The 22,984-nt window shown below is 40.8% G+C and overlaps 1 protein-coding gene across 1 annotated transcript in view; it reads right to left on the bottom strand.

Annotated features, from left to right (window-relative positions):
* The window catches only part of TIAM1 (TIAM Rac1 associated GEF 1), a 274,407-nt gene that overhangs the window by 103,583 nt on the left and 147,840 nt on the right, over nt 1-22,984 (bottom strand). Inside the window, exon 5 of the mRNA XM_042459672.1 lies at nt 18,739-19,718. Coding sequence (XP_042315606.1) covers nt 18,739-19,707 — 969 coding nt within the window. The 5' untranslated portion in view covers nt 19,708-19,718. The remainder of the gene's footprint in view (nt 1-18,738; nt 19,719-22,984) is intronic.

Consider the following 22,984-nt stretch of genomic DNA (forward strand, 5'->3'; position numbering starts at 1 on the left):
TGATTGTTTAATTGTGTGTGTATGTGTGGATGGATGGATGGATGGATAGATAGATAGATAGATAGATAGATAGATAGATAGATAGATAGATAGATAATGGTATTTATACCCCGCCCTTCAGCCCTAAAGGTTATCAGAGCAACGGTTCCCTGCCCTCAGGCTTACAATCTAAAAAGACACGACACAAAAAGAGAAGAGAATGGTGGTGGGGAAAGGGATCAAGTCCAGTGGTTCTTCTCTCCCTCTGAGGCCTGGACCAAGGCAGATGGACTGGAGGGAGGGCTCTTCCTCTTAAGGATAGACCCAATGGCAGTTTTAATCTGCATTGTTTTTAAAATGCTGTTAGTCACCTTGAGTCCCATTAGTGGAAAAAAGTAGGGATATAAATGAAGAAATAATAATAATAATAATAATCTGCAAGAAGTTGACATTTCCCCTTAACCAAACATAATCCTAGACTATATCCCTACTTGTTTGCAGGTAATGGCTGGATAAATGTTTACAAGATGAAGAAAGAAACTTATTATTTTTCTAATATTTCTGGCCATGATTTTATGGCCTCTTCATCTTTGGATATAGTCCTTAATAATGATAACAATTCCAACACAGAAGGACATTAAAGGGTTTTAGTTTTCAGTGAAAACAACTGGTATATGCATAGAAACAGTCCACCCAAGGTTGTGGATTTAGTATGCCAAACCTTTGACTTGGACTTCGTCTCTATTTTTTACTGTCCAATTCCAGTTCTGACTCCAACTGCAACTTCTTTATAAATGGCAAATGTATATTCATTAGTAATAACAAATTTACTGAAGTAAAATGGTAGCATTTTAAGATTGAGTTAAATTAACTCAATTAAATTAAGATTGGATTGGGACAAACAGGAGTTGGGTGAGAGATCAATAAGGTGGAAAAACCTGGCTGGCTCTTTTGGAAGGATGGGAGACTGAGAAGTGGTGGATTGGAAGGAATAAGAGCGGGATGAGATATCAATGGGGGGTGGGGGGAGCAGGTTGATTCCTGGCTGGCTCTTTTAGGAGGATATGAGATTGAGAGGTAACAGATTGGGAAGAACAGGTGTGGGATGAGAGATGAATACAATGAAGCTGTTTAAAACCTGGCTGGCTCTTTTGGAAGAATAAGAGATTGAGAAGTAGTGGATTGGAAAGACCAGGAGTGGGGTGAGAGGTCAATAGGCTAGAATGGGGTTTGAAAGCTGTGTGGCTCTTTTGGAAGGAGAGGAGATTGAATGGTGGTGACTGGGAAGAACAGAAGTGGGGGGCAAGAAGATCAAAGGGCTGGAAAATGGTTTAAAATCTGGCTGTGGCATGCTGGTGGACAGGTGGGAAGTGGAGTGATGGGCTAGTGCTATTGACAGGAGTCTATAGCATGTTTGTTTGGGAATCTAGAGATATGCACGTTTTTTCCACTTTTGTGGGGGTCCTGAAACCCCAACTTCTGCAAATGTGGAGGAGTGACTGTAGTATATAGTGTTTCCTCAGCAATATACCAGTAATTTTTGCCATCTTGATAGCAATAGCCAAGCCAAAAGCAAACTTTATCAGCAAGAGATCAACTGCTTGTTTCTAACTTTTCCCTAGTTGTCTATCAAGATTCTCTCCATAAGACTTAACCTCCTACAGACCACAGTTAGATACTTCCTCTCCTCAGTTCCTTTTTCCAGAGAAGAAATGGGCCTCTGCCCACTTCCAAAACCACATAAAACTAAAATTCAGCGGCCAGTTTAGCAGATTTTTCCCTCTGATACTAGAGCTAGCTTTGATATGCCAGTGAGTCTTCCAATATGCAACAAATAAGAGCCTATTTTCCCTTCATACAAGGCAATAAAGAAAGATTAAAAGATTTCTTGCTGAATCTTTCATTCTAAAAAACTTAGCATAAAGTGTGAAACCACTTTTGGCAAATACCAATTTGGAGGGTGGAGTGATGAAGGCAGAGGGAGTTGGAGAGTTAGAAGAAAACAACACTTTTCATGAATTTTTCTAATCAGAATCAGGTTTTACTCAAAATGTGTAATCAACAAAGAATGCAATTTTGGTCACTTGCACACAGCATTTTTAAGTTGGTCATGCACTCCCTAGATTTTGTTTTATTACTTACATCCCCCCCCCCCCCATCTTCACTTAGCTGTAGGGGAGAAATGTATTGCACATTTCTTATAAGAAGTTTTCCCCTGGTATCTGCTGCTTTATTCAAAATCTAGGGCATTGATTCCCAATCCACATACAATTGTATTTCTATGCAGATGAAACAACCATATTATGATAGGACCTGGAATTTCAAATGGTACAGTTTTCCAGATTATGTGGAAGTAGAGCTTAACATTCTGCAAATAATTGCGGAATGTATGTGGGTTACAGAGGTGGGGCTTTTAAGTTAGCCCTGCTCACACACTGATAGAAACTGTGAGTAGTTTTATTTCCATAGGACTTCTTTCAGAATGAGATTGCAAAGGTTTACCTGATATTGAAAACATTCTGAAGCTCATGATCAAGTCTGGTGAGTGAAGAAAACCCCAAATTAATTATCTCCACAGAAATTCAAATTTTTGAAAAAGATGTCCCTTTTTGGATCACTTAAGATAATCTTTTATCTAACACAACTTTACAAGCAAATATTGGTGGAGGGTTCATTATTTCCCATTATTTCCTGGTCCAGGCACCTATACCTTTATTTCTTGACCCCACCACCACCGAGTCTTTCCAATAAACCAAAAATTCTGGAAAAGCAGGGTTTGTTCTTTAGGTTGAAATGGGAGGCCAAGCAGAGAGAGCAATTCCTTTCCACCATACTTCTATGGACCACGAAGTCCAAGGGGTGTTATTCTTTTTGTTTCCACCCCCCACCCCACCCCACCCCACCCCATCCCCCAATATATTCAGTCAGTTCAGCACATAATTTGCTGTACATATAATTCATCATTACTTTTTTGGCTATCAAAGTCAGCAACCTTTGATGCCTCAGGAAAGAGATGAGTGAATAGATACAAAGCGATCTAACATTAGGTAGACAACTAGAACCACATGTGGTACTGCAAATAGTTTTTGTTGCTCTACTATTAATAACTGCTAGCCATTGATAGCCTCATGTGATGAGTTCTGTTGTTGCTGCTTCTCACTTTGCTTCAGTATAGCCTCTTAGCTCACTCCAAATGCCTGCTCATAGCCCAGCCTCTTTACACTGGTTTCCTCCTAACTGCATCACGCCCATCAATACTGTATACGTACTTACACAGGAGCTCATCAGTTGTTTCAGGAGAAATAAAAATGTCACAGCAAGATCTGACCTGCCCACTGATACTACTTGTATTTATATATTGCTACATACATTTTGAAATAGGAGGGTTGCTTCACTATTACCATATTTGCTGAGGCCACTGTTATGCTGCATATATATTGGTTAAAGCTAGTAGGCAGAAATATACCATCATGCCTCCTTGCTAGATTAACACTAGACATACAGAAATTGCTGCTCTCAATGTTTCTTCCTGAATTCTGTTCTTGACCCATCTGTCCACATCTTATAGCCATAAAAGTGCAACTGACTGGGTGCCTTGTGTTCTTAGCTCCTGCTCTAGCAATTTTACTAGGCCTGGACAAGTGAGTAAATTTGGTACATGCGCAGATAAAAAGCAAGAACAGTCCAGACCTTTTAATTTTCTCTGAGACATTGCCTACTAGTGGTGGCACTGAACACATAAGGGAATTCAAAGTTATAGCCATGTTAGTCTGGATCAGTATGGAACGTGATCTTGTAGCACCTCTGAAACTAAATGAGAGAAAAAGGTTGGTAGCATAAGATTTGTAGACTTAAGTCTACTTCCTCAGATGCATGGAGTGAAGAGAAGATGCAGGGAGTGAAGTGCTACAAGATCCTTTGTATACATAAGAAAATAAACAGTTTCTTACAGAGTTTTAGGTTGTTATTTTAAAATAAAACAAATGTATTTTATTTTTTATATTTGGCACAAGCCACCTTCTTCCAACAACCTTAACATGATGTGCACAGCTCTAATCCTGCCTACTTTATCCTCATAGCAACCCTGTGGTTGGCTAGCTAACCCAAGATTCAAAACTCAGCAGGGACTACAATCTGGATGTTTCAGCTATCAGTCTAACCATTACATTGTACTGGCTTACATGAAACAGAATAGCATGCATGAAAAAGAGATGCTGCAATGATCAAACACAGAGCACTGACCACAGCATAGCACATACAGGGCTAGTCCTACTTTAAGACAACTCTAAACTTGTGCTCAATAAAGTATGAAAGACCACATGCAATTTCTATTCATAACCAGCTTTTTTTTTAAAAAAACAGCAACCCAATTCAGATGTCATGGCTAAGCCACATTTTCATAGCCACTAGGAAAATAAAAATAAAAAGAGAGGGAGACTATGAATCTGGAGCTGAGCATGCCTGCCTCACCTAATCTCGGTAAGCTCAGTTGTAGACTGGGCAAGGGAATCCAGACTCCCAACTTCCTATAATATCCAAGATTCAGAACTTCTATATCATGTGTAGAATAGGAATGTTCAACTAGTCAAGTTAGGACTTGCATTTCTTTTAAGAGAAGGGTGCACTGTATTATACGCAGATTCAGCCTAGTTACTGTAGACTGTTTTAGATTCCTGACTACTATACATGCAGCAGTATAACCTTTTTATATAAATTTCTTTACAGAGATTTCACCTCAGCGTTAGGAGGAACTTTTTGACCGTAAGAGCTGTTCGACAATGGAACACACTCCCTCAGAGTGTGGTGGGGGTCTCCTCCCTTGGAGGTCTGTTTAGATACTGGATGGACATCTGTTGAGGATGCTTTGATTGTGATTTCCTGCATGGTAGAGGGGTTGGACTGGATGGCCCTTGTGGGCTTTTCCAACTCTAAAATTCTATGATTCTATGATTCTTTACTGCCAAGGAGCCATATCCACTTTCTGGTTCATGGACAGTAAACAGTGTTTGCCATGGCATCAAAACTGAGCAAAATAGAGTTACTACTACTAACAGCAAACTGATTTTGTTTTAGAGATACAATATGGTTGCAACCACAGTTTCCCTGGTTCAGACAGTATGAAATGGATGTAAGGGCAATCCTGCTGTAACATCAATCACCTCACTGATCACCACAGTTGATTTGGCTACTCTGGCTCTCTCCCCATGCCATGCGTGTCCCTCCCAAAGATGTATGCTCAGTAGAAGAGGAAGGAAGACTACCTCAGATAAAAAGAGTGTACTGTTCTTCAGTCAAGGGTATATACTGTATATACTCATGTATAAGTCTAGAAATTTTAGTCAAAAAAATGACGCCAAAAACCTAGGTCAACTTATCCGTGGGTCAGTGTAAATACATCGGGCCCTCTCCATACACGAGGATCCATTCCAGATTCCCCCCGGCATGTATGGAGGAAAACACATAAGCTCAATCCCCATTAGTTTCAATGGGGGAGTTTCCACATTTGGCGCAGTGTGCACACACGCCATTCACTTTACTGCAGCTTAACCTTCCACGTAAGGTTAAAGCCACGTATAGCATGCAGTCATATGGTACGCTGTAGTATACTTTAACTCTTTTAAAAAAGGGAACCATCCCCTGTTGTAAGACAAGAGTGCAATCTGTCCTGGAAGCACTGACCTCCCTCTGCTCTCTTTTTCATCCAGCCTTAAGAGTGATCACAAAGAGTTATGACTGCCATAATTTTGTAGGTTCTTTGGTATTGTTTTCCTGTGCATCATCACTGAGATTATTTGTTGCATGTCCTAAGTTTTACCCTCGACATATCAAAATCCATAATTTTACCCCAAAAACCTGTCCTCAACTTATACATGAGGTCAACTAATAGTCGAGTATATATGATAGTTGGCTCTCTGTATCTACAGATTCTTAATCCACAGATTCAACCATCCATGGCTTGAAAATACCCCCCCCAAAAAAAAATTCCCAAAAGCAAACATTGATTTTGCCCTTTTATATAAGGGACACCATTTTACTATGCAAATATATATAACGGCACTTAAGCACCTAAGGACTTTGCTATGCATGGGGGGTCCTGGAAACAAACCCCAGTGGATCCCAAGGGCCCACTGTACAATAGCCAAACTCCCATGCTAGAACTTCCAAGCAAGCTCAAGCATGACAGACAATTGTTTTATGGTAGAGGAAACAATGGGATGAATATGTAAAAGGAAAGTGAAGTACTGTATATAACATACTCAAATGGTTTAGTGGTAATGTCTAAATAGAACTAATGTGTGTTGCCTCATTCCACTGAAAAGGAACTGACTGATTTTCATCCCCTGCAGGACTGCAAGAAGGATATTTGAGGAAAATGACTGATTGGCAGAGTTTAGCAATTTGCTTGTTAAAGAATAAAACATTTCAAAATATCTGTCCTGTGACAGGGGATGGAGTAGTAACTCAAGGCAACTGTGAGTTTGGAATGATACAAGGAGACCTGCACTATTTTTCAACCCTAGGCGCTATCAGGATTCATTGACAACTAGTGATAACAACCACAGCATTGGCAAAATAGCATCCTTTCTTGATCACATCATTGGATACCCACATATGTTCACTGAAAGATCATTCTCAAATACATAATAGCAGGTCCATGGAAAAATAACCAATCTAAGAAATCTTTGTACTGCATCAGAAAAACTGGATTTATATCTAGAAAAGCTCATGTGAACATAAAAAACAGTCAGTCTGGTGCTGCCATGTTTCTTTTTCTTTTCTTCTTCTTTTTCTTTCTTTCTGCCCTCGCCCTTCCTCCCTTTTTTCTACAAAGTGGGAAATATAAATACCTTTAAATGTGCTTTTCCTCAACTGGGAAAGGGTATCCAAGTTTTTGTACCAAAAAAAACAAACAAACAAACAAACAAAAAACTTGCACAGACAAAACATATGCTGTGATTCTGCGGAGAATAGGAAAATGCACCAAAAGAACAGTAATCTGACTAAGCAGAGGGAAAACTTTTGAGGATATTTGTTCTTGTATAGAAGTACATATAAATAAAGATTTACATCCATGAACTTGAATCTGAACATGAGGTTGTGGTGCTGCTATCAGCACTTTCCCATAATTGATATCACCTGCTATTCATGATGCATGAGGGACAATTATTGTCACAAAACCCTGTCTGTAACACTCATATTACTGAAATTAACCAGGAAGACATGACCTTCAATCCAGTATCAGGTTTTTTTTTGGGGGGGGGGGGGCAGGGAGGCAGAACAAATAGAAGTCCGTGTGGTGAACAGTAAACTAGTTATAAGAATACTCTTGTCATAATAGTTTGCCTTTCCACACTGGTGAGAAGGTTCAGCCAATTGCATCAGTGATGAAGATGTTCAGTCCACTTTGTAGGTCAATACTTAAACGTACATCTGTGCATGCACCCTAAAATATAAAATGTGAGAAAACTACTTAGAGAACTGTGGTTGGTTGCAGCTTCTTGTAAAATGTATACTTGATGTTACGGCCAAATTCACCTCAGCCTAATATGTAAAAATGAGTTTTTGCTGAGATAATCTACAGGAAAAGGAATTTAAAAGGCCAAGAACACCATGGGAGAAACTTGCTTCATACTTTATAACATTCAGTAAAATAAAATCTCGCTTTCCAAGGCAAGAGGAAACAATCTTGACCTTAACCTCCTCAAAAGGTCAAGATAATTTGCTCCTGCCCTTAATGTATTTCACAGTATTTAAGATAAAACAAGGAAAATGGCACCAGATAATAGTGCTAACGATTTTGGGTTTTCCTTCTATAATAAATGCTTTAGTACTAAGATTTTGACATTTAGACAAATTGGAGATGGCTGTGATTAGTGGTTCATCTTTCCAGTTTAGCAAATGTTTAAAACATTATATTTCAGAATGTATCTTTTCATTTTTCCATTAGCTTCTTTTAATAGCAAGATTTCTCTCTAATCCACTGATGTGATCATTCAGGTAAACTCTTTCCAAATAGCTAGTTGTTGCTTCAGCATTCTTTTTTTGATTGACTACATAGAAGGGCAAGACAATTCATGAAAAACCGCTTCTTGTAGAGCAAATATTTTATTTCCCCCATGAATACCCAACTCATCAAACTTTTGAGATAAATTTATGAGACTACACAATAGTTTGACCAGTCTTTGGCACTATTTTTGAAAGATGATTAGATCAAATACCTAGAACAACAAAGGCTTCTTTAAAATTTCTTACATGAATACAAACTGGTATTTTAATTTGTTTTGACCCACACATTACCCAAAGAATGTCATTATTATTTTTAAAAGGAATAAAGGTTCCAAAGGTGCTCTGCACAGGAGCAGTAAAACCCAATTGTGTGATTCAGAGACCACAAAGGAGAAATATTTTCCTATTTTTTAAAATACGTAAACATTTGGATTGAATGTGTAAAGTGGGGTGGGAATTTTGGCCCTCTAGATGTTTTACTGTCAGTCTCAGCAGTACTACATAGCACAGCCATTGGTGAGGAATGCTGGGACTTGCAATCCAGCAATATCTGGAGGACTGAATGATTCTCATCCTTCATTCAAAGTCATTGGAGCAAACAAATTTGTATTGAGTAATTAAAGTTAAAAGGTAAGAATGTAAGAGCAACCCTTCTGACCATGCTTGACTGGATATGCTGATCACTACTCTCTGTAGTAAGAAGTATCACTACAGCTTCTCCGTTAAGAATTTTTCAGACTGATTCTGTCCAGGCTGGAAGGAGTACAAGATGGTTCCTCAGTAGGATCTTGCTCAAGCAACAACGTCTACATGAACTCTGGTGTGTCTTGTGTTTCTGGTCTTATATTTTGGTCCTTACAGGGCTTTCTATACAGCCCTTTGGGACGTCCGGAGGACGTCCCATTTTAAAAAAGGGGCGTCTCTTATAGACGCCCCTGTGCCTAGTACGGACTCCGTCCGTACAAGATGGCGCCAGCCCTTCTACATGGCCGGCGCCATCTTTGCGTACTGGACGCACAGCGTCCAGACGTGTCGCGCCGCTTGTGACGTAGCGAGCGCGCCCCTGGCGCCTCGCTACGTCGCAAACGCGACTTGAAAAGAAGCTCCATTTTGGAGCTTCTTTTTTCGGTCCGTGCAGGAGTCGGGTCGTCTGAAGGCTCCGGCTCCCCCGCGGACCTACTGGCGGCGGTCTGTACCCCGCCTACTATTGCCTTGGATGTCAGCACTATTTTCTGGTTTGTCCTAGGAACCTGACTGTTTTTCATTTATGCCCTGCTCTCTAATTGTGCCTTCTGGTTTATCCTCTGATTCTAGCTCCCACCATCCAAGTTCTAGGGGAGACTGTTGCCCACAGACCAATCCTGACACTAAGCCCATCATCCTATTTCTGGGAACCCTGCACAGGACAGAGAATGAAGACAACGCCACTGCCCACGGTAAGTCTATGAACATGGAGTTTCAATTTAGGCCAAGAGCTTGTGAAAGAATCTGTCACATTCCTTTTTAAAGCAACCAGAGCCCATAATGAAAGTCACATCTCATGGTAGTAAATTCCATAAACAAATTTTTATTCTGTATAAAAACGTCCTTCATTTCATCTTCCCTCAGTCTTCTGCCAATTATTTTCACTAAGTGACCACATTGTGAGAGACACATAATGCATACCACTATGAACGGAAGCTTTTTTCATACACACTTTTCTCATCTTGGGTGGTCTTCATTGCAAGTTTCTTGGTATACTTCAGGGGTGGGCAATGTGGTTCTCCACATGTTCGTGGATTGCAAATGCCATCAGCCCTAGTCAGCACAGACAACTATGAGGAATTATGGGCACTACAGACAAATAACTTCAGGAAGCCCACATTTACCATCTCTTGCTATGCACAGGGAACCTACTAGTATGATCCCAACAGCTCCACTGCCCCCATTAAAATTTATAGAAACCCACAGACTTAAATTAACAATTCAAATATAATACATAGATGTATAGACTACATACAGAGCAAGCTTTTCATATATGGTTTGCATTTTAGTAGCAATTGTTATTATATTTAAAATCAATTCAAGGTAATTGTATTGGCTTTGCCTGCTCAATTGCACAGGAATCTCTATTGTAGCTATCAGTGGATCTTAAAAGATAAAATCATTCTTAGTGAATAAGAAAAAGAAAGCAAAAGACAAGTACAGGACAAAACTGGGCAAGATGTAGAGCTTGCTATATGGAGTTTAAATATCTGGAATAGCAATATGTGTCTATTTGTTTGGTAAGCGTTTCACTGTTTTATTGCTGTAAACTATTCAGAGCTGTTGCTAAACAAAGTGGACTAAAATGCCAAGACAGATCAATAATAAAAACAGAACATTCCTTGTAACTAACAGTCCAGTTAATCTGTCTACTCATGAGTATTGAAAAGCATTTTCCACGTAGATCAGATAAATTAGCAGAAAGAGGCATTTTTGTACAAATAAGACTGACACAAAAATATAACAGGGCAAATTTAATGGTGAGGATGGATTTTATTTTAAAGTTATTAAAATGTAATTATTGTTGTTAATTCTGTTATGATCTATCTACTCTGAATGTACCCTACCATGGAAACACAATTGCATAAAAAGACGAGAAATAAATAGAACGTTAATCCAAATAACTTTTTCTTGCAAGTAAATTTCACTAATTTCAATGAGACTAACTTCCAACAGATATGCTTTGGATCCCGCCTACATGTGGCTTTGTGCCCTAGTATAATATCTTAAGTGTTTTAGCTCTAATTAATGCAATTAAATACAAATTAATTACCATGGTTATAAACCCAAGGAGATTAGGCTTCAAAACCGCTTATGGAGGCAAGTCACTTGAGGTGCACAAAGCTTCAAAATCTCCCCACCCCCATCTAGAGTATTTCTATAATCAAGAGAGGTCAACAACATGTCAAGGGCCATTTCAGGCTGTGTGGCTGTGTGGCTTCTTCATTATTTTTAATGAAAGCAGAGTGCAGTCTACCAATCTATAGTGGCAGATTCCTCAGCTACTGGCAATCATCATGCTTTCCAAAGCCACGAGCCAATCTGAAATACCAGATTGGGCATCAACTCTTTAAAATCTAAACAGGACACTAGTTACTGAAAAGAGGTCTCACATTTTCTTTACTAAGTGCTGAGTGACAAGCAGCTCAAACTTTCAGTCATATGGATACCAAATATTTGTCTGAATTATAGCTATTCACTGTATAATCAAAATGACAGCCTAGGTAAACAAATTCCCCCATCAGCTATTATTTCCAGGACAATTCATAGACATTGAGAATGGAGAAATATTGTAACTACTGACAGTAGAATGATAATTCCAGCTGAAAACCCCTCCGCGGGGATTTTCAACAACCATTTTTGAAAGACACTGATAACCATCATGGCTTCCCCACATTTTTTTAAAAATGGTAAGAGTAGTTATAATTTTCTGAGATCAATCATTAGCCTCTTCCAGAGCTTGAAAATATAATGACAGCTCCTTGAATCCTTGAACCAGCTTAGACAGTAGTTGAGGATTCTGGGAGTTGTAATCAAAAAGTAATTTTTCCAAGTGCTGGCACTTTTCTAGATCTCAGTTTTCCATGGTGAAAGGAAATTGTTACTAAACTGGTAGAAGTCTATACAGCAAAAATTTTCAGTGCCCCTTTGCACAAATTTGTTGTGCATCTCCCATAGAAGAAAGAGATGAGAAGCCGTAGAACAGACAGCAAAGAGATGCATCATCCATCTGGACAATAAATATGCAATCTAGCTTTGCCTCCCATTACCAACATTCATTGACAGCACCCCCTATCATTCTCTGACTCATAAATCCCCACCATGGCTTTCTTTCAGGAAAGAAGTATCTGGAAAACAAGCCCAGCAAGTAAATTTTCAATCAGGGCATTTGCTCTGTTGGTGAGCTGATAAAATTCAAGAAAAGGGATAGTAGGAAGCTGGGTGTAACAAGGTGATCCCCTTGTGAACTATGCATCCACTTTGAAAGCAACTTCCCCTCCCTCTCTCAAAGAGATTTTGCTCAGCTATTATAAACTCTTAACATTAAAAATGAAACTGCTCCATGGGTGCCTTCCAACCAACATTTGGACATTAAATGTTTGTGCATATTTGACACAAATTATTTCCAAAGCACTAAAAGTGCTTACAATTAAAGAAAAGCAGCTCCCACATTTACTCTCCAATTTAAATAAGTGATGTTAAGAACTCTGGGGGAAAACATACAATTTCACCACAGGAAACCAGGATTCCACTTGCTTTTAAATATATCAAAGAAATCATGGAATATTTCCTTCTGTTAATTATGTTCAATGAGCTCATGAAGACAACTAGAAAGATGAAAGGCTAGATTGTTTGACTCATTTAATCATTAGATTAAGGATGAAGAACCCTGGGCTTTCCAGATGAGTCTAAAAAAAACCCTCCACTCTTCCTATATATACCTGCCCAAGAACTGAGGTTTTCCATGTTCTGCCAGTGGTGGACAATATAAAGTAGGAAGATCAGGGGGAGGACCTTTTTGGTGGTGGCATGCTCTCCCTTTGGCAGTTTGACTGGAGTCTATTTTGGTTTCTTTTCAGTGCCAAGCCAAAACATGGCTTATATTAAACACTTTAAGAACTACAGTTGGCCCTCTGTATCCATGGATTCTTTACCCATAGATTCAAGCATCCGTGGCTTGAAAATATTTATAAAAATATAAATTCCAAAAAGCAGAACTTGATTTTGCCATCCTACTGTACCTAACAGGACTTAAGCATCCATGGATTCTGGTATCTATGGAAGGTCATGGAACCAAACCTCAGCGGATACCAAGGGCCCACTATAATTTACTTTGAAGTATATATAGGTGTGAGACAGATTTTAGTTTTTAAAGTTGTTTTAACTTTTGTCTTATTATGTTTTTATCATGCTTAAATTACTCTATCATGCTTAAATTACTTTAAGATGGAAGTACTTTACATGGTTTACGTTGTATACTACACTGGTATCCCATGATAAGGGGAGGGTTATAAATATTATAATGTGTGTGTGTGTGTGTGTGTGTGTGTGTTTAAGTTGAGGCCTATTAACTGAAGGGCTACAGAATTCCATTTTAGAAAGCTTTTTGGGACATAAATCTCCAACATTACAGATTAGCTGTGACTTTTCTTATATCAGAGAGAGTAACCAAATGTTTTAGAAATCAACTTCTGGAAGCCCTGTCCAGCATGGTCAATGGTAAAGGGTTCTGAGAATTGTACTTCTCAATTCCTTATCTAATGGTTTCATGAAAAAAAAGGCCAGTGCTTTCAAGATATCCCTTCATTTTTTAACCTTCTCTAAGGCTTAGAGCAGCTCAGAGAAATGTCAGTACCTTCAAAATCTGTAGCACAATTGACTTTTTACTGCAGTAAAAGGCCTTAGATCACATCTTATCTTGGAAGCTAAGAAGAGTTATTCCTGGTTGGTATTTGGATGGGCAACCACCAACAAATGGCAGGTGCTGTGGGCTATATTTCAGAGAAAGGAACTGGCAAAACCACCTCTGATTATTCTTTATTATTATTATTATTAAGAAAATCAATGAGGTCTCCATAAGTCTATTAAGTCCATGAGGTCACCATAAGTCTAAAGGCAGCTTGAAGGTACATACACACAACAATGCAATAGATCCTTAGAACAACAGTCCAAAACTGAGAGGCAAGCTCTCAATAAAAATCTCCTAAAAAACATCAGTAAGTCTGATGCCTGCTAAAATGATACTTATTTTCCATAGTTGCACTCTAATGGTAAACACAAGAAAGTTAAAAGAGATGTCTTCAGGTTTACCAAATATACTGGCCGTAGAGAGGAGACAGCAATGACCAAGCCAAACTTTCGTTACATCAGAGTAGCTGACTGGGACCACTATTTTATGCATAGATCAAGATCACATCATTTAAATTTTTATTTTTTTCATTTTAAATTTTAAAATATAACGTTTTTGCAATGGGAAAGCAGCAGCATCTGTTGCAGAAAGTCATTCTTATGTAATAGAAGTAGCACATTTTCATGGATCTAGCACAGGCAGGTAGTACCGATATCTATTTACTGCTGTATGCCAACAGATTTATGTGCACTCTGTCTCTTTCTCGATCTTTTTTCTCCTCTGACTGTGTCGGCTTCTCCCTACCATCCAGTGGGAATCTCTCTCTCTCTCTTCTTTTGATGTGGCCCATCCTAAGATCTATACTTGCAGTATGCTGAGAGCTGAGTAGCTCACACTGTCAAATCTAATTGCACTTTGGTGTGGTGCATTGCCAAAAAGCTTTACTCAGCAACAGGATGCAAGTGTGCTGGTTTACTACCCCCTCTATCCTATCCCTATATGAAGCACTTTTCTATTTTTGGGTCACAAGATGTCATCTATATTCTCTGCTACACATGTACTAAAATGAACAATGTAATAAAATCAGGGTAGTCACCGAAGCATGCTGTCTAGTGTTAGCTTTGACCTATTTGTTCAAGCTTTCTTCTTGGATTGTTCCAATTTCATTCTGCTGGCTACATTTCACATCAGATGTTCATAGAGGGCAAACACAGACAACCGTGGATATGTTATCGTCAGCATCATTTTAGCAATTATTTCCAAAAGTCTACTTCAACAAAGAAAGAGGATTAATTGAAAATATATTTCAATGGAATAGTTAGCTGTATGTTGACTCTATACCGGATGAACTACATGTGCCATTAGTTTCAGCAATACATAGCAATTCAGTGTAACAAACAGATACTCTCATCTCCAAAACGTGCATTAGCAGAAAAATCCAAATTCCAACTCCACATTAAGGTAAAAAAAAAATAATAATGGTGGTTAGCACTTGGATGGAGGACTACCAAGAAGTACATTGGACCCCTCCCATCCATGAAGATTTCCTTTCCCCCCCCCCCCACTTGAAGGGGAAAAATGTGGATGGTTGTGCCCCACATAATTAAATAGAAGGTGACATGCACATGTTTGTATCAGTGCATACACATGCTGCTACTGAATAATACGGGGCATGGCAAGCTGTGGATTGTCCTATCTGTGGATCACTAGCGGGCCTACCATACCAAGTTCTTTAAGCAAACCACCTCTAAATATTTCTGTGTGTCTTCAAGTTGACTCTGACTTACAGACACACTATCTGAGGGTTTGTGTGGCAAGATTTTTTCATAGGACATTTGCCATTGCCTTTACCTGAAGCTGAGAGAGTGGGACTTGCCCGAAGTCACCCAGTGGGTTTCCATGGCTGAGTAGGGATTTGAAACCTAGTCACCCAGAGTCTTAGTCCAAAACTCAAACTGTGATCTCATAAATTCATATGTAAATCCAAATATCATCTAGATTAGAAGACCTCTGCTACAGGGGACCTTGAAACGGTAGTACATGCTCTGGTAACTTCTCGATTGGACTTCTGCAACGCGCTCTACATGGGGCAACCCTTGTACCAAACCCGGAAGCTACAACTGGTACAGAATATGGCAGCCAGACTGGTCACTGGCATATCCAGGGCCAGTCATATAACACCAGTGCTTAAAGATCTGCACTGGCTGCCTATTTGTTTCCGGGCGCAATACAAGGTGTTGGTTATAACCTATAAAGCCCTAAATGGCTTGGGCTCAGGATACCTTGAGGTCCGCCTCTCCCCATATAATCAGCCCCGCACACTCAGAACATCTGGGCAGCAACTATTGAGGGTCCCAGGGGCAAGATTGGCCTCCACATCTAGGAGGACCTTTACCACCTCGGCCCCGACCCTCTGGAATTCGCTGCCCAGAGAGCTCCGCTCGGCCACCTCCCTAGCCCAGTTCAAGAAGGGATTAAAAACCTTCTTGTTCAAATTAGCATTCCCGGACACAGGTTCCAGTTAGTCTCCCCCCCCCCCCCCCGACAGCAGTGACAAGCTGGCCAGAATTGGTTTTAATGTGATTTTTAACTGTAAATGTTTTTTTATTGTATGTATTATGTTTTGTATAATGCTGTACACCGCCCTGATTGCAAGAAGGGCGGTATAAAAATAAAACTATTATTATTATTATTATTATTATTAGGTCTTTGGTGCTGTTTCAAGACTAGGGTGGGGTGGGATGGGGTAATAACCCTACAAGTGAAAGAACCAAATTTTGTATATTGCAACTCTGTTGGTGGCCCCATCACCCCAAGATGCTTGGTTGGTGAGTACAAGTGACGGGGCTTTCTTTGTAGCAACACCTCCATTGTGGCTCTCTTTTCCAAAAGAAGTGAAGAGGGCTCCATCCTTACTGAGCTCCCAGTAGAGGTGGTAGATGGAGGAACCATTATTTCATCAAAACTTGGTTTTAAAAAGTGGCTTTTAAAATTATTTTTAATCTGTCTTTAATGAATGTCATTAATAAATTTTCTTGTACCTCACTTTGGGGATTCTGGTGGGAGGAAAAGTGATTAATAAATATTTTAAATAAATGATAATCAAGTAAATTCCCCCAGCTGTGGTATCAGACAGGAGAAACAGAAAGGGGAATGGAGGAGATTGAGTGTGTTACAGTAGGCAGTAAGTGATGGGAGACAGAAATCAGGCAGCTGGAAAGGACATTCTGGAAAGAGTCTCTTGGCTGAAAATGTGGCCTTCATTTTGTTATAATTAATGGTGGCCAGAGTGATGACTCAGAGGTCAAAACTGAATCAAACTTCAGTACATACCAAAAGACAAAAGATGAGAATTCCTGCCCTTCCTTTATGCACACCAAGAGGGGCCAATGCAGGCATGCTACAGCGAACACCATGCCAGAGAACAGTTGCAGAATGAATAGTTGCCCCACAACACTCAAAGGTAAGGTCAGAAATTCTACTTCTACCTCTGCTTTTATGAACTAATCGCTGGCGGTTTCATCTGGCAAGCCACCTTACCAGCTCCACTGGCAACAATAAAACACTTCTCACTTTGATTTCTTTGCTGCTGACATAATTTAATGAATGTAGTATCTCCATAAAATCACAGAATCTGAAGAGCTGGAAGGTACCTTCAAGTCTAGTCCTATGCTATGCAACCCTGAAAGTTGCCCATCCAACCTCTGTTTAAAGACCTTCAAAGAAAGAGAGTTCACCACCCCACAAGCCAGTCTATTCCACAGTCAAACCATTCTTATAGTCAATAAGTTTTTCCTAATGTTTAGACAGAATGTCTTTCCTTGTAATCTGAACTTACACACTTGATCCATCTTGGTCACCCTTCACTAAACATGTTCTACCTTGTCAGTATCCTTCTTGGATTGTGGTGGCCAGAACTGGACACAGTATGTCAGATGACATCTCACCAAAAGCAGAAGAGCATGGCAGAACTGGTTCCCTTGATTTGGCAGGTTGTTACAGTGGGCACTCCCCTTATGTGGTGGATCCATTCTGGATCCTCCCATGTAAGGGGAAAAGGGGCACATGTGCATGGCAGTGTGCACACCATGGCCGCTCACGCCATTGCTTTTATTGTCATGTGGCTTCCGCGTAAGGTGGAAGCCACGTATAGTGAGCCCGCATATGGTGCAGGCGCACTGTACAATCAATGCTGTTTTGAGAAAGTTCCGTTCATTCACTGTTTTAAATTATAACCTTTCTTTTTCCCAGACTGGGACTCAAGACAACTTACAAATGACAGAAAATTACAATAAACACGCATATAGTTAAAAGCATACAAATGCTGAGATGAAAACAGTATTAAAATAACAAAGGAATTAAAACCATTTAAAACATTACTTTAAAATAAAGATGAAAAACAGTAAAGAACTATTAAAAAACTTTTTTTCTTGTTAACATTCAGTCCCCAAAGGCTTACTATACTAGAAAAGGCATCACCAGCTGCTGAAAAGACACCAAAGAAGAAGCCATCCTAACCTCCCTAGGGAGGCATTCCAAAGTCTGGGAGTAACCAAAAAGAAGCCTCTCTCCCACATTCTCTCCAAATGTTCCTGTGAAGGTGGTGGGATACAGAGAAGTGCTTCCCCTGAAGCTCTTTGAACTCAGGCAAAATATGATCCTTCAGATAGCCTGGACCTGAGGCACTGAGTCATTGAGGGGATGTGGGGGCTTCAGATCACACCAGGTAACACCCCAGATCAGGGGTGACACTGACTTGGGCCTCCTCCCCTTTTGATGCAGGAGGGCCTGGCTGCTCCATCATGGATACCTCCTGGTTGCTCCATCTTGAGGCGTTCTCCATGGGGAGAGCAGCAGGAGGGATGAGTGTGTTCTCTCTGAAGGAAGCCCTGTGATGGAGCAGCAGGCCCAGCTGCCCTGGGTGGGTGACCAGGCAAGGGTGCAACACAGTGGCTGGAGAGAGAAGGAGGCAACTGGCAGAGAGGAGGATGGACAGGGGAGAGGGGGTTTAGGCAGCTTGGGAGGGGTGTGTGAAGTTAGTAGGAGGGGGTGGGGCAGCCCTCTGCACCCAGTGTCACACCACTGACCTGAGCCATGTAATTCACCCCCCTGATAATAAAGTTATTGTCATTATCATGGGGGGAAAACCTCAGGTAAGATAACTAAATCTGAAAACTAAATTTTGTTCAGCTTCAGCAACATTTTGGTTCCGCTCATGACAGTAGTGTCCCTTTATTAGAAACTAAAGCTCCAACAGTAAACACAGATTACACATAGCAAAATAAGATAAAGGTGTGTGTGTGTGTGTGTGTGTGTGTGTTTGTAAAAGCAAACTCACACATATCAGTGAACTCTGAAATAAAATATAGATCTCTTACCTGAGTTGTTTTTGCACGTCTGCCATGCATACTGTTGCTATGGCTCATTTTGGGGTGAGTGATTCCTTCTGAAAGGCAATGGGATTTTCTACAGGGGAGCGTATTGTAATTACTATAAGAAGGTATATTCTCCATTATGGCTGGTGACATTTTGTGTTTCTCAGAGTCTGGCGTATGAGGCACTAAATTCCGACAGTACCCTCCTAGTGTGTTTCGTGGGCCACCATTTATGGTAGCACTTGAGTTTGGGGGGGAATACAAGTCACTCATGGAATTGGCACGCTGGCAGGTGACTACTGGCTGACGATTATTGCCAGCCTCTCTTCCTCGTGTCTCCTCACAGTCCTTTTCTTCAGCAGAACCGAGGATTTCTTCATTGCTAGTCAAATGTTCTTGACTGAGATCAGAGAGTGAAAATTCTAAACTGTCCTCCCTCCAGATATCTGCAGATTTTGAACGTTTCTTCTTGAAACTCATAGGCTCCAAGAAAGTGGTGCCATTTGTTGAATATGAATGTTGCCTACTATCCCCTTCAGCCAAATACGTGGACTCATCTCCATAAAGTCTACCTCCTTCTGAATTCGGCATACTTTGAACTGAGGCTGCCATGAGAACTGTGCTGCTGTCCACACTGGGAGTGACAGAGGAATCAGTGTGGTAAGAAACAGGCCTCAAGCCCATATCCATTCTGTCTACCCAGATTGGGCTTCCAAAATCCTCCAAGTTGGCTTCTTGGGTAAAAGGCTCCAAGCCATTCTCTGCCAGTGACTGAGGAATGCTGGGAGTACTGCTAGATCGTGTGCTTACTTCTGAGTTCCTGTGAATAATTTTTCCTGAGGAAGCATGTCTGGTCCGGCGAGATGCTTTGTTTGAAAGACGAAGAGAGCGTGACGTATGCTTTCGACCCAAGCTGGCATGTTTTTCTCCATAAAACTGATGCTCTACATTTTGGCTCTCTGCATTTCCCATGGTTTTAGTATCTGCAACAAGAAGAAACATCAATGTTTCAAATGCAAGCCTCCACAAATTCTGACCTATATTCTACAAACTGATTTCTCTTACTAAAAAAAGAAAGAAAAGAAAAGAATGGACAACATATGGGGGTTGAGAAAAAGATTTAGTGATGGCACATGGGCACAGGACACACAATACAAATTCTACAGTCTACTTTTGTCAGTGTTTCTGGCAGACCAAGACATAATTCTGTATGTTGTTGTTGTTTGCTTTCAAGTTGTTTCTGGCTTTGGTCATAGGTAAACAAGGTTTTCTTTGCAAGATTTGCTCAGTGTGGATTTGCCTTTGCCTTCTTCTGAGGCTGAGAGTGTGACTTGTGTGAGAACACACAGTGGGTTTCTATGGCTGAACATGGATTCGACCTCTGGTCTCCCAAAGTCCTAGTCCAACACTCAAACCATACTGACTCTTTAATCTAACTCTAATGTATATGTAAGACAGAAACAATATATGATACTTTATGGCAGGGGTAGGCAACCTTTTTGAGCCGGGGGCCAGGTTGCTGTCCCTCAGACAACTGGGGGGGCCGAAGCCGGGGGGTGGAGCCGCATGCCGGGGGTGGGGCTTCCACCCTCCAGGGGTGGAGCCGCATGCTGGGGGTGGAGCTTCCACCCTCCAGGGGCGGAGCTTCCACCGAAGCATCATCATCATCATCACCACCTCCACTACTATCATTGTTACAGCAGACCTTTCAGCAATAAATGCACCAAAAATACACAGAAATGCACTTTGGAAAGTCACACTCCTCCTCCTCCTCTTTCTCCTCCTCCTGCTCTTTCTCATTGAGAGGGGATTTTGCACAAAGAACACCCAGGGCAAGTAGTAATAATAATAAATAATACTAAGAATAAAGTTACAAGCAAGGAAATTACTAAAATGCAAGAAAATAAGCTGCAGGCAGCTTGCACCAGTTTCAACCCAGAAAATCCACAGGTGCTAAGAGGAAGTTTGCACAAACACCACCCAGGGCAGTATAATAATAATACTACTAATAAATACAAGCAAGGAAATTACTAAAATGCAATGGAAAATAAACTGCAGCAAGCATGCACTGTTTCAACCCAGAAATGCCACAAGGTGCTGAGAGGGAATTTTGCACATAGAACACCCAGCTAAACCCCTCCCCCAATGAATCAACCTCTTGCCTCGCTGCTGCTCTGACTCCCTGGCTCCCTTTCTCCCTGGCTCTGCACTCCTTCTGCTTCCTCCTCCTCCTTTCCCTGCTCTTAGGGAGGAGGAGGAGGAGGGCGGAGAGCAAGGTGGAGCCTGCTGCAGCCCACTGCAGCTCCTGGACCCCTGTTGGAGTGCTCCAGGGGCTGCACCAGGCCTCCTACATGGGCGCCGCCATTTTGTTTTTCAAAATGGCGCCAGGAGCGGCGAAAAACGGGGAAAATTGGCGGCAATCGGCGGCAGGACTGCTCAGGGGCCGCTGGGAAGGCCTTGGCGGGCCGGATCTGGCCCGCGGGCCCCAGGTTGCCTACCCCTGCTTTATGGAATATGAACAGGCTGCAACAAATGTCTCTCCCCTGCAGTTCTGCAAGAAAGCAAAAAAGCATAGAATATGGCACTGAGTACAGAATTTAAATTTCTTTAACTCATTTCATGTTTTAAAGGAGTAGTTTCTAGCTCTTATGGATGGGAAAACAGGCTTGAAAGTGTGTGGGCAATAGTCAGTCAAGGGATTTGCTAAATAGACCTTGTCAGTAGTCCAAAAGCAGGGCATGTGTGTAGACTATACAGATAGATGAAATATAGAAAGTTATAGTTACATATTTTTCAAAGCTCTGACTACATTTACTGTAGCTACATAATTATAGAAACAAATATGTAGATTACAGGGATATGCTGGGCTCTTTTAGGGTATTAAAATCTATTTCCAGGCCACTTGAAAATCATATTCTGAAATGCCATTTCTGTCCCTCCTTATTCTTACTGCTCCCACATTCTCAACCTGTATCCTGTTCAGGATCAGTACATGAGGAGAGACTGCATTGCTTCCTTCTCTTGATACCTGTCTGCAATGGAAGTTTGTTTCCTACTGGGAGAGGAAAGGATGATGACAACAAAAGCAACAGCAACCATGCAGATGAGTGGGGACAGGCAAGAACATATCAGTGTGCACTTTGCTGGTATACAAAGAGAAAGAGAAACCAATATAAAATGACAGCAAACAGCACATTCACAGCTCTGAAAGACCCCTTTGTATAATACATCTGTCTTCAACCTAAATTATACAAAACATTTAGAAGAGTCTATACAAAGTATGTGATGCCATGCAAAATGTAATTTAATTTATATCAGCTGCCAAAGTCAGCTTCCCTCATTACAGAATCTAGGTTGCCACAGGGCTGGGTTTTTTTTTAATGTACCCAGGAAAAGTCAGTAGAAGTTTCTTTTCAACAGCTTTTACCTGAAGACACTCAGACATCAGGTACAGTGTTAACATCACCTTTCCAGTATTAAAAATTCTAACAACATCCTCTGCCTTTATAAAAAGGTAGCACGAGCCCAATAACAAGGCAAAGACAGCTGCTAGGAAATGCTAAAAGCATCTCCACCCCACCTCCAGTTGTGTTTAGCAGTACAGACTGAACAGAGCAAGACTCCTAGATAACTGCTCCTCCTTGTGAGTTTGTTATTGTCAGTGATTTCTTCAATAATGGCCACACTATTTGATCTCAGAAAAGTATAGGATGTCATAGATGTATGAAATGTACATCTTTGTACCTGCCAAGATACTGTTGCAGGTCTGGCAAACTCCTTAGGGCGGTGGAGGCTGCATCATCTAATCATAAGCCTATTGGGGTTCACCTTAACCCTAACACCACAGTTTCCACTGCTGCAAATATATTGCAAAATGCCTTGGGCTGGCCCTGGTGAGGTTGCATATGACTTCTTCAGGCATTATTTGACCTAATATCTTCCTACATTCTCCATCCAGTTAACACTTTGGTTCTAAAACAAACCCTCTATACGTTGAAAAAGTGAAGAAAATCCATCCATTCATCACATCCCAAAGATCCCAACTGCAAGCAAAACATGGTTTAAAATATTCCAAAGTAATTTTGTGTGTGTTATGTGCCTTCAAGTCATTTCTGACTTATGGCGATCCTAGGGCGAACCTATTACTGGGTTTTCTTGGCAAGTTTCTTCAGAGGGCATTTGCCACTGCCTTCCCCTGAAACTGAGTGAGTGTGACTTGTCCAGTGGGGATTTAAACCTTGGTCTCCAG

This window comes from Sceloporus undulatus, chromosome 3 (assembly GCF_019175285.1).
Source record: "Sceloporus undulatus isolate JIND9_A2432 ecotype Alabama chromosome 3, SceUnd_v1.1, whole genome shotgun sequence".
Taxonomy (NCBI): domain Eukaryota; kingdom Metazoa; phylum Chordata; class Lepidosauria; order Squamata; family Phrynosomatidae; genus Sceloporus; species Sceloporus undulatus.